The sequence below is a fragment of the Syngnathus typhle genome, linkage group LG3 (assembly GCF_033458585.1).
Source record: "Syngnathus typhle isolate RoL2023-S1 ecotype Sweden linkage group LG3, RoL_Styp_1.0, whole genome shotgun sequence".
Taxonomy (NCBI): domain Eukaryota; kingdom Metazoa; phylum Chordata; class Actinopteri; order Syngnathiformes; family Syngnathidae; genus Syngnathus; species Syngnathus typhle.
This window is the reverse complement of record NC_083740.1, coordinates 14,013,352-14,026,114: the sequence shown is the minus strand read 5'-3', so window position 1 is coordinate 14,026,114 and position 12,763 is coordinate 14,013,352. Positions and strand designations below refer to the sequence as shown.

Below are 12,763 nucleotides of genomic sequence, written 5' to 3'. Positions count from 1 at the left end.
AAGGGACCATTTCCACAATTTTCAATGGGCGTGCATGTGCAACGGCGGCCGTCATCCCCAGGGTATGGGGACCAGCCGTAAGAAAATGCCAAAGTTTCTATGAACACAAGTGGCTTTCATAGCCGTGTTTATTTGAAACAAACTTTCAACAACAAACTTTCAAACTTGCGGTACCATAAACGCAGATATAAACTGTAACTCAGCAGTGATGATGTTCAGCCTTGCGCCGCCACTTCCGGTCAGAAAACGGATCACGCGACCAGTGCTTCTCACACATTTTATCCCGGCTGGTGGTAAGCACGGAAACACTTCACAGTGCACAGTGCCACGCGGCACTTGGAGCACGCACTGGACGGACGCGACTTGCAAGTCGGCAGTGCGCACTTTCGGCCTTGCGCCGCCACTTCCGGCCAGTGCTCCATGGTGTCGAAGCGGGAGTCATCGGCAACTGCGCACACGCGCGGTCTGCCCGATCTCCGAGCTCGAGTGGCGCCTGGTGCTGCAACCAGAGTTCGGGCCACCTCGCGTCGGAACTCCAGCAGAGACATCCCGCTGTGCTCATCCAGCCGGTGCAGCACCCATGCGTTGAAGACGGCCGCGTCCAGCATCCAAGTGAATATCGGCCACCACCACTTCTTCCGGCGCATGTTGATGCGGTAGAGCTCGATGCTCTGGTCGGCGCGGTCCGTGCCGCCCATGCTGCGGTTGTACAGCTGGACAACAAATGGCTGGTCCACTGCCACCTTCTTCTTCTCCTGCCTTGACCAGCGTGACACCTTCTGCAGAGGATGCTCAGCGGCGAGGGTGGAGGCGATGGTGACCACGGCGTTATCCTTCCACCGAGTGAGCGCAATCTTGTTTGCCGTGTCGTACACGACAGACACGGCACCACGAGGCTTCCTCTTCATAGCCTTCTGATCTGTGATCGGGCAAGAGCGCGGGATGCGGTTTTCTCGGATCGTCCCCGTGCAAGCGTAGCCCCGCCTGCGCAGCTCTGCAACTAGCGGGAGGCCGGTGAAATAGTTGTCTATGTAGATGCGCAGCGGAAGTGCACGCACAGCATCGGGGAGGTTGTCCAGAAGTCGAAGGAGCGTGCCACCGCCCTTGCCGAACTTGCGTTCCACTTCAGAGGCATCTCCACTCGCCCCCTGGTAGATGTCGAAGTGGAGCAGGAAGCCGTTGGTCCCACTGTTCAGGCACCAGGCCTTGTAGCCGAACCGCACCGGCTTGTTTCGGATTGCTTGCTTGCATCCATGTCTTCCAAAATATTCAATCATTGCCTCGTCCAGATCAAGATTGCAGTCCATTGGATACGCCTCCCCGAACCGAGCGTTGAGGATGTCCATCATGGGACGCAGCTTTGTCATCCGGTCGTTGCTGTTCTGGCGCGTGTTGTCGGCACAGTGAATGTAGCGGATGATCTCCTCGAACCTGTTGCGTGACATGGCCCCAGCGACGAGGGCGCAATGGAGATCTTCATCTGTGTTCCAGTAGTGTCGGCGACTGGGGAGCTGGTGGTAACCCGACAGCAGCAAGATCCCCACCACGCGCTTCAATTCTCCGATGGTGAGCTGGAAGTTGGAGTCAGTCACCGCCGCATACTTGATGGTCTCTCGAAGAAGGTGAGGATATAAATCAGAAAGGAAGAACTCCAGCTTCTGAACTGCGCTCTTTCCAACCAAAATTGTGGGGACGGCGAGAGGCCTGGCGTCCGGGAATTTTGTCAGGCGCGTTTTACTGTTGGTCCAATTGTAGTCCAACGCATCTTTCTGCGAGCGTTTCTTTGAGGAGGAGGCCTGTTGGGGCTCCTCTTCTTCCTCAGTGTCGCCATCATCATCATCTCCAATCACACGTCCGTCGGCGAGGACCACCACGGCGGGAGCGCTAAGCTGCCGTCCCGAGAGATTATTGAACGTTCCTCCGCAGTCTTCCTCGCCCGTGTCTTCGTCAGACTCGAAACTGACCACGGGTGGAGCAATAAAGATTTTATCCACAACTGCGTCCTCATCTTCGATTGCATCGAAGACCTCCATCGCCGACTTTGTACCCATAGACGCGGAAAGTCTATATATAGATGTTTCGCATAAAACAATACATAGAGGAAATACGTTAGAGCGAATCATCACTACAATCACATATGTCAATAACCATTATATGATAATTGTTCCCTAAAAGTTTCACCCTGCTATCTCGAGTCTATCATAATTTCCCGGAGCTCACCTTTTTGCATCTTCCATCGTGAATCGCGATCGTCTGGCTTCGCTAACGTAGCATGTGTGACTCGTAAACCGGGAAAATGGCAGCGGTTCCGGGTTCGACAGGTCAAAGGTTGGTTATAACCGGATACAATCGGCACGAATGCTTGTTGTCATTTGACGGCGCCGGAAGCTGCAGAAATTGGAGCGTCTATATATAGACGAAAGGCTGAAACGGGATATTATATATAAATGATATATGCAAGGTATCACATATTTTGAGGATGGTTTTGTTTGTAGATGACACAAATATTTTTTGGTCTGACAGTGATTTGCACACCTTAACAAGATTAATAAATAATGAATAAAGCAAATTAAAGGTATGGTTGGACAGCAATAAATGATCCTTAAACCTAACCAAAACAAGAGTAATACTTTTCGGTAATCACAGAACTAATTTGAAACTAGAGATACAGCTGGGGTTAGTATTGAAAGAGTGAATGAGATTAAATTTTCAGGGGTGACGATAGATGACAAGATCAGTTGGAAATCACAAGTTAAACATGTACAACTAACATCTCAAAATGCATCGCAGTATTAAATAAAGCAAAACAGGCTCTGGATCATAAATCACTCCGCATCCTTTATAATACACTAGTTCTTCCATATCTCAAGTACTGTATAGAAATCTGGGGTAACAATTACATAAGCACAATATATCCACTTATTATTTTACAAAAGAAATCAATACGGATCATTCATGGGGCAGGATACAGGGATCACACAAATTCATTATTCTTACAGTCAAAACTCATCAAACTCAAGGATATAGTTGAACTCCGGACAGCACAAATACTTTTCAAAGCAAAAAATAATCTGTTGCCAACTAACATTCAGAATCTTTTCACTGGAAGGGAAGGGGGTTATAATTTAGGGGGAAAATTTAATTTCAGGATAAGAAAGGCACGCACAACAAAAAAAACCATTCTGTATTTGAATTTGTGGAGTTAAACGATGGAAACTTTTGGAGGGGACGCTCAGGGAATGTTCAAACATCAATCAGTTTAAAAAAAAGATATAAAGAAATTATTTTTACAAGGTACAGAAATGAGGGTGTTTGAGTATCATAGGGTGCTTAGTATGTATTTGTTTACGTTTCTTTGTTGGTTTTTGTTTGTCTGTTTGGCATTGTTTTGTTCATGTTTTTTATTTCATTTTTTGTTTATTTTTATCATTCAGGTATCTTTGTGTTGTATTTGAGATATGTATGTATGTTAAATGTTTGTGTGTGAGATATATGTATGTATTAATATTGTGTAGGTATATGTTTAGTGTTCTAGCGATCAGCAGGTGGAAGATAATTTTGTAACTTAGTATTTTGTTGGGATAAGTGATGGCTGGGTATTTAGGGATTATTAAAAGGGGGTAGGATTAAATAAATTATACTTCTTCCCACTCCTTTTCAGGCATGTGAATATAATTTATGGTTTCTTTTGTTGGTTTTATCTTGATTGCTACTTTTTTAGTTTATGTGTATGTTTATATGTATGTTCATTAAGATTAAAGATTAAAGTCCCAATGATCGTCACACACACACCTGGGTGTGGTGAAATTTGTCCTCTGCATTTAACCCATCCCTGTGTGATTTTAATCCATCCCCTGGGGGAGAGGGGAGCAGTGAGCAGCAGCGGTGCCGCGCTCGGGAATCAGTTGGTGATCTAACCCCCCAATTCCAACCCTTAATGCTGAGTGCCAAGCAGGGAGGCAATGGGTCCCATTTTTATAGTCTTTGGTATGACCCGGCCGGGGTTTGAACCCACAACCTTCCAGTCTCAGGGCGGACACTCTACCACTAGGCCACTGAGCTATGCATGTATATATATGTATATATGTATGTATGTATATATACGTATGTATGTGTATGTATACATGCATGTAGTATGTACATATGTAGGTGTATGTATACCAGGGCTGTGGACTCGGACTCGGTCTTTTTATCCGGACCCGGACTCGGACTCTGTGCTGATTTTGACTGAGTCCACCGAGTCCGACAATAAAAAAAATACGTTCAATTTTATTTTCATCATGCTGCTGAGAATGCGCGTAGGAATACTGTCCACAGCCCTGCTTGCTTGTTATGAAGACAAATTTAGTTGTTACGTGCGCGCCCGCGCCTGCCTGCCTGCGTGCGTGCACGTACAAGACCCACAATGCAGCAAAGATGGAAGAACCCGGGAGCAGCGAGAGAACAATGTTTTGCCTCTAGATTTAGGGGGGGAAACGGAGCGTAAGTTACGATCAATGCAGCCACGTTGAGTTGTACTTAGGCTAATGTTTACATTATGTACCAATGTCAAGGACGATTATGTCACCCAGCTTATATCATTGATGTTTTTCGATAGTTGTGGGGTCGTCACTAATTATTTGTGTTTAGATAAATGTCTGAGCTATAATGGTGTAATTAATTATTAAAACTTGAAAGTATCTGTTTATTGTATTCATTTATATGTTTAATAAAGACAAAGCCATCACAAAATTGTTGTAATTATTTAGATTTTGATCTAAATTAGCCTTGAATAAAGACTAAGCAGTCACATGAATTAACAGAAAAAATGGACAGCCGGACTCGGACTCAGACTCGTGGTCAAGAGGCCGGACTCGGACTCGGTGCAAAAATCCGACCGAGTCCACAGCCCTGATGTATACATGCATATATTTTGTCTTTTCAATTTTGTCCTTTCATTTGTGTGCAGTAATCTTTTTCTTTTTCCCACGTTTGAAATAAACGAAACGAAACAAAACGAAATGTACGGTCCATAACATCATCGAAAGGTTCAGAGAATCTGGTGAACGGACAGAAACCAAGACTGAATGTCCGTAACCTTCGATCCCTCAGACGGCACTGCCTTAAAAACCAACATGAGTGTGTAAAAGATATCACCAAATGGGCTCAGGAAAACTTCAGAAAACCACTGTCAGTAAATACAGTTTGTCACTACATCAGTAAGTGCAGGTTAAACTCTACCATGCAAAGCAAAAGCCGTTTACGAACAACATCCAGAAACGCCACCGGGTTCTCTGGGCCCGAGCTCATGTAAAATGGACTGATGCACAATGGAAAAGTGTTTTGTGGTCTGATGAGTCGACTTTTCCAATTGTTTTTGGAAACACTGGACGTCGTGTCCTCCGGACCAAAGAGGAAGCGGACCATCCGGACTGTTATCAACGCAAAGTTCAAAAGCCAGCATCTGTGATGGTATGGGGGTGCATTAGTTCCCATGGCATGGGGACTTACATTTCTGTGAAGGCAAGATAAATGCTGAAAAGTACATACAGATTTTGGAGCAAGATATGCTGCGTCAAAGCGACGTCTTTTTCATGGACACCACTGCATATTTCAGCAAGATAATGCTAAGCCACATTCTGCACGTGTTACAATAGCGTGGCTTCGAAGTAAAAGAGTCCAGGTTCTCCCCTGGCCCGCTTGCAGACCAGACCTGTCTCCCATTGAAAATGTGTGGCGCATTATGAAGCGTAAAATACGACAGAGAAGACCCCGGACCGTTGAACAACTGAAGCGGTTCATCAAGCAAAAATGGGAAAGAATTCCACATGAGAAGCTAAGAGAATTAGTCTCCTCTCTTCCAAAACGTTTATTGAGTGTTATTAAAAGGAAAGGTGATGTAACCAAGTGGTAAACATGCCCTTCCCAACTTCTACTGGATGTGTTGCAGCCGTGGAAAGTTAATTATTATTTGAAAAATAAAATAAATTTTATGAGTTTGAGCATTAAATATGTTGTGTTTGTAGTGTATTCAATTGAATATAGGGTGAAAAGGATTTTCAAATCATTGTATAACTTCAACCGAATCCGGTTTCTACATGTGTCTTTTCATATTCCTCAACACACCTCCCGATCTATTGTTGGCCCTGTCTTTTCTGAAACAATTGCAACCAGGAACAACAATCACATTTGTTGAAATATCATGTTTTGCTTGAACATGCTGTCCAAATGCCTGAGTGAAAAATGGGAATTTTACCGACATGAAATGCTCGCTCATGTCGGATTGTGTTATTTGTTCTAGACCTGCGCCCATATTAAAACACCTTGTTGTGAACTATAATATCCATCCATACATTATGCTTATACTCAATGTATAGTGGCTGAGTTGGAGGCAGTTTTTGCTGCCTTGAGGTGAGAGGTAGTTTCCGTAACAAAACACTAGTTTGCATTTATAGTCTTCATTGAACATAAAATGCTTTTTTTTGCTTTTGTTATGTGGGAAGAAGCCGGAGTACCTGGGGAAAACATGTAGAACATGCAAACGTCGCACAACAGGGCAAGACAAAGAGAGGGCACTATCCCAGCAGTCATCGGCAGTAGACGGGGGAACAACACCCTGAACCGGTTGCCAGCAGGGCTGTATGTAAAATGTAAAAATTAAATAAAATTGTTAGAAAAAAGAAAAAAACACCAGGTGCCCCCATTTATTCTTGCATGCATTTGCTTCCACTGATAGAATTGGAGGCTTACAGCAAGCTTCAGCCACTTCGTCCAGCTCATCCCGGGGATCCCGAGGCGTTCCCAGGCCAGCTGAGGGACATAGTCTCTCCAGCGCGTCCTGGGTCGTCCACGGGGTCTCCTGTCGGTGGGACATGCCTGGAAATGGAGGCGTCCAGGGGGCATCCTGGTGAGATGCCTGAGCCACTTCATCTGGCTCCTCTCAATGTGGAGGAGCAGCGGCTCTACTCCGAGTCTCTCCCCAATGACCGAGCTTCTCACCCTATCCCTAAGGGAGAGCCCGGACACCCTGCGGAGGAAACTCATTTTGCCCGCTTGTATCCGGGATCTTGTTCTTTTGGGTGAGAGTATTCAAGGTTCAAGAGATTCAAGAGTTTTTTATTCGCCATGTTTGAGCGTGCCAAACAAGGAATTTGACTTCGGTAAATCACACCCTCTGTTCAATATTTAGGTGACTAACAACACTCAGGACATGTGAAAAATGGCAAATATTCTCAAACATCCCCTGATCTTAAACTCCCAAAAGGGAAAGGAAAAACTCAAAACTCCAGCTAGGGGAAATGAGACACCTTGAGAAGAGACCACAGATGGGAAGGTCCCTTATCCAGGATGACCAGGCTGCAATGGATGCAGAGAGGACACATAGTACAAACAGTGTAGACAAATTAAAAAAGGTGTGGCGAGCAGGATGTTATTGCACAGTAATGACTCTGAGACTCTAAGAGTGGTGTGAGTTCATCAGAGCAACAGCCTGGGGGAAGAAGCTGTCTCTGTGTCTGCTGGTTTTGGCGTACCGAGCTCTATGACGCCGTCCGGAGGGGAGTAGTTCAAACAGACTCCAACCTGGGTGAGAAGGGTCTGTCTCCTTGCACGTTTCCTGGTCCTGGACAGGTACAAGTCTTGGATAGATGGGAGGTTGATTCCAATGATCTTTTCTGCAGTCCTGATTGTCCGTTGCAGTCTGTGCTTGTCTTGTTTGGAGGCCAATCTAAACCAGACAGTGATGGAGGTGCAGAGGACAGACTGGATGATGGCAGTGTAGAAGGTCTTCAGAAGCTCTCGTGGCAGGTTGAACTTCTTGAACTGTCTCAAGAAGTACAGCCTCTGCTGGGCCTTCTTCCGGACAGAGTCTATGTGGCCGGTCCATTTCAGGTCCCGAGAGATTGTGGTTCCCAGGAACTTGAAGGTGTCTGTGGAGAGAATAGTATTACTGCAGATAGTGAGGGGTAAAAGTGGTGAAGGGTCACGCCTGAAGTAAACTGTCATCTCCACGGTCTTGAGCGGTTTCAGCGCCAGGTGGTCTTGGCTGAACCAATGGACCAGCCGCTCCACCTCCTGTCTGTATGCAGTCTCATCACCGTCCTGGATCAGTCCGATGAGAGTGGTGTCGTCTGCATACTTCAGGAGCTTCACAGGAGAGTCACTTGAGGAGAAATCGTTGGTGTAGAGAGAGAAGAGCAGTGGGGAGAGGACGCACCCCTGAGGGGCTCCATTATTGGTGGTCCGGGTGTCAGATGTGATGCCCCCCAGCCTCACACGCTGTCTCCTGTTGGTCAGGAAGCTGGTGAGGAGGCAGGCACCGCAAGCTGGATGAGCTTCTGTTGGAGGATGTCAGGAGCGATGGTGTTGAACGCCGAGCTGAAGTCCACGAACAGGATCCTGGCGTACGTTCCTGGGGTGTTCAGGTGGTGCAGGATGTAGTGCAGTCCCATGTTGACCGCATCATCCACCAACCTGTTTGCCAGGTAGGCAAACTGGAGGGGGTCAAGCAGGGGGCCCGTGACATCCTTCAGGTGGTTCAGCACTAACCTCTCGAAAGATTTCATGACCACAGATGTCAGTGAGACACTGGAACAATGGTGGAGCTCTTGAAGCACGAGGGCACCTCACACAGCTCCAGAGAACGGTTGAAGATCCGTGCAAAGGTGGGCGCCAGCTGCTCAGCGCAGATTTTCAAGCAGGAAGGTGACACTCTTTCTGGGCCCGGTGCCTTCCTGGTCTTTTGTCTCCGAAACATCTGGCGCACTTCCTCCTCGCGGATCTGGAGTGTGGGCGCGGCCTCTGCAAGAGAGAGAGTGGGTGACAACGTTGATAGAGGTGTGGACAGAGTAGTTGTGGGGAGAGGTGAGTATGTAGATTGTGCTGCAGGAAGTCCCGTTGTGTGGGAGGACCGATCAAACCGGCAGTAGAACCTGTTTCGCTGGTTAGCAAGCCTTGGGCTCTCCACAGGACGGGGGGTTTGTTTCTTGAAGCCCGTGATGCTCTGCAGACCTTTCCACACTGTTGAGGGATCAGGGTTGGCAGAGAGGTGTCTCTTCAGGCTCTCCCCGTAACACCTCCTGGCTTTCCTGACCTCTCGGTTCAGTGTGTTTCTGGTCTGCTTGAACAGGTCGTGTTCGCCGCTCCTGTAGGCCTCCTCCTTGACTTTGCGCAGCCTCCTGAGGTTCGGTGTAAACCAAGGTTTGTCGTTGTTGTACGTGCAGAAGGTCTTAGTCTGCACACACAGATCCTCACAAAAACTGATGTATGATGTGACAGTGTCAGTAAGTTCATGCAGGTCTGAAGTTGCAGCTTCGAAAACTCCCCAATCGGTGCAGTCAAAGAAGGCTTGGAGGTCCTGCCTTGACTCCACTGTCCACTTCCACACAGTCCTCACCACAGGCTTAGAATTTTTTAGATTCTGCCTGTAGGCCGGGATCAGATGAACTATACAGTGGTCCGAGAGTCCTAAAGCTGCACGAGCCACAGAGTGGTATGCATCCTTACTCACGGTGTAGCAGTGGTCCAGAGTCTGTGCCCCTCTGGTGGGACACGTTACGTGCTGTCTGTATCTGCGGAGTTCGTGTGCGAGGTTCGCCCTGTTAAGATCACCCAGAACAATGATTAGTGAGTTTGGTAGAAGTTTCCCCATGTCTGTTACCTGGTCAGCCAGCATCTGCGTGGCTTCACTCGCATGTGCGTGTGGTGGAATGTAAACAGCCGCCATGACGATCGAGGAGAACTCCCGTGGTGAATAGAACGGCCGGCAGTTTATGAAAAGTGTTTCTAGGAGAAGGCTGCAAAACTCTTTCAACACCGTGACATCAGTACACCAACGTTCATTAATGTAGAAACAGAGACCACCTACCTTTGATTTTCCAGAGAGCTCCGCGCTGCGATCTGGTCGCGTTAGCCGAAACCCCGCTAACTCCACGGCGTGGTGGGGGGTTCGTTCGCTGAGCCACGTTCAACAAAGCACAGCGTGGCGGATCTGCTGAAGTCCGTGTTCCTTGAAGTGAGGAGCAGCAGTTCGTCCATCTTGTTCGCAAGGGAGCGGACATTCGCCAGATGAATTGACGGTAGGGCAGAACGGAACCCTCTCTGCCTTGTATAGCACCGCCGCTCCGGCTAGAATCTCCGACAAACAGTCTGAATCAGAGAGAACAGGAGAGAAAATACCAGAAGAAGACTGTCCCATGTTTAACAGCGCTTCTCTGGTAAAAGTGATCCGGGATGGACAGCAGAGGACACAGAAAACACACATAATAAGACAAAGAAACAGAGAGCGACTCACTGTGGCTGCCATCCGCGGCGGCATCATATCGTAGGAGCGTAAATCGACCGGTAAATTGAGAGCTTTACTTTTTGGCTCAGCTCTTTCTTCACCGCGACGGGCCGGTACAGAGTCCGCGTTACAGCCAACGCTGCACCGATCTGCCTGTCAATCTCACGCTCCATCCTGCCCTCACTCGTGAACAAGACCCCAAGATACTTGAACTCCTCCACTTGGGGCAGAATCTCATCCCCAATCCGGAGAGGGCATTCCACCCTTTTCCATGGACTCAGATTTGGAGGTGCTGATCCTCATCCCGACCGCTTCACACACTGCTGCGAACCGCTCCAGTGAGAGCTGGAGATCACGGCTTGAAGAAGCCAACAGCAGCACGTCGTCTGCAAAAAGCAGAGATGCAATGCTGAGGTCCCCAAACTCGACACCCTCAACACCTCTGCTGCGCCTCAAAATTCTGTCCATAAAAGTTACGAACAGAATCGGTGAAAAGGGCAGCCTTGGCAGAGTCCAACCCTCACTGGGAATGAATCCGATTTACTGCCAGAAATGCGGACCAAACTCAGGCATCGATGATACAGAGGCCGAACCGCCCTTATCAGTTGGTTCGGCACCCCGTACTCCCGAAACACCTTCCCAGATCAGAGGGACATGATCAAACGCATTTTCCAAGTCCACAATACACATGTGGACTGGTTGAGCGAACTCCCATGCCCCCTCGAGGATCCTGCCGACTGTATAGCGCTGGTTGTTCCACTGACAGGACGAAAACCACACTGCTCCTCCTGAATCCGAGATTTGACCTCCCGATGGACCCTCCTCTCCAGCACCCCTGAATAGACCTTACCAGGGAGGCTGAGGAGTGTGATTCCTCTGTAGAAGGAACACACCCTCCGGTCCCCCTTCTTAAAAAAGAGGGACTGCCACCACAGTCTGCCAATCCAGAGTTGCCGGATTCAGTTTACGCTCCAGCCTCAGACGTTTGCCTCAGAAGGAGCCAAGGTGGGATTTATCATCACGCACCTTACCGGTAAGGCCCTCCTATGGGGGACGTCCGAGTTCGACCGCCAAACAACCGCCTACGCTTCCTTTGAGGCATTCGCTCGGGAAATGGTGCAAGTCTTCGATGTCAGCTCCTCCGTCGTCGAAGCATCGCGGGAGCAGCTCCGGATCCGACAGGGAGGTCGTCCACTTGCGGAACATGCCCTGAACTTCCCCATTGCTGTCAGTTGGAGTTTGTGGAGCCCGTTCTTGGTAGTTGACATTTTTTAAGAGAGTCTGGATGCCTATCTAAGAGACAAGCTCGTGTCATACGAGTTTCCCGTGTCGCTTAATGAAGCCATGGAGCTGATGACACGCATCGATCGCCGCATCCAGCGGTGGCGAAAGGAGCGACTCGACGTCACTCCGCGTGGGTTCGGGACAGAACCCAGAGCCTGGGCGACCGGACCGCTCAGGGTCGTCCTCGAGCAGATTGGCCAGACCGAGCAGAGCCGATGAAGATCGGTTGGGCTTCCCTCCCTGCTGAGGAGCACCAGCGGCGACTGCACGCCAGCCTCTGCCTCTATTCTGGAGGCGAGGGGCACCGAGCGGCTGGGTCTCCAAGAAATAGAAGACACTCAGGCGGGGTCGGGGAGATCCGCGTGTGTTCGAACACGGTTCCCATTCCCACCGACCGCAAGACATTATTGCCAGCATGTCTGCTGATTAATAATGAAGTCCACGATCTGTCCGCGTTGGTGGACTCCGGAGCCAAAATTATGGACATCAACCTTGCTCGGAAGCTGCGGATCGGCGAGCTCACCGCCCTCACCAGCACCTCCGCCCACTATCATTAGAGTCCGGCCGCCGACAAGGCGTCCGCTGAGCTAACAACACGCTTCACTTGCGTGAACGACAGTTCATTGTCAAAGGCAATGCGTCGGAGGTGGGCGTAGGGGCCATCCTTTCACAACGTTCCAGGCCAGATGATGAACTTAACCCCACACGTTTTTTTCACGCCGACTATCAGCAGCGGAGAGGAACTACGACATTGGTAACCGCAAGCTTCTCGCTGTGAAGCTAGCCCTAGAACAGGGGTGGGCAAACTTTTTGACTTGCGGGCCGAACATGGTTCTAAATTTGGACCGGAGGGCCGAACCAGGAGCAGATTGATGTAGTGTTTGTTTGAAGTAATATAAACGACCTGTAAAGGTCATTGCATAAAAGGTTTTGGCCTTTAGTAGGTAGTAAAGCATGGATATTCAAAAAAGGTTTTTTGAAAACAAATGCATTTGGGCCGGAAATGCGTGGGCCGGATGTGGCCGTAGTTTGCCTATCCCTGCCCTAGAAGAATGGCAGAATTGGCTAGAGGGCACATCGTTCATTGTGTGGCCCGACCACGGCAATCCACTCTGCTAAGAGGCTGAATTCCCGTCAGGCTAGGTCAGGGGTGTCCAAACTTTTTGCAAGGAGAGCCAGATTTAATAAAATGAAGGGGCCCGGGGGCCAATAGTTTTT

The 12,763-nt window shown here is 48.7% G+C and overlaps 1 protein-coding gene across 1 annotated transcript; it reads right to left on the bottom strand.

The window, feature by feature from the left end:
- Positions 1–278: 278 nt before the first annotated feature.
- LOC133151108 (piggyBac transposable element-derived protein 3-like) lies at positions 279–2,033 on the bottom strand. The gene has a single exon (XM_061273864.1). The coding sequence runs from the start codon at positions 2,031–2,033 to the stop codon at positions 279–281; it is 1,755 nt and encodes a 584-aa protein (XP_061129848.1).
- Between the last annotated feature and the right edge of the window lie 10,730 nt (positions 2,034–12,763).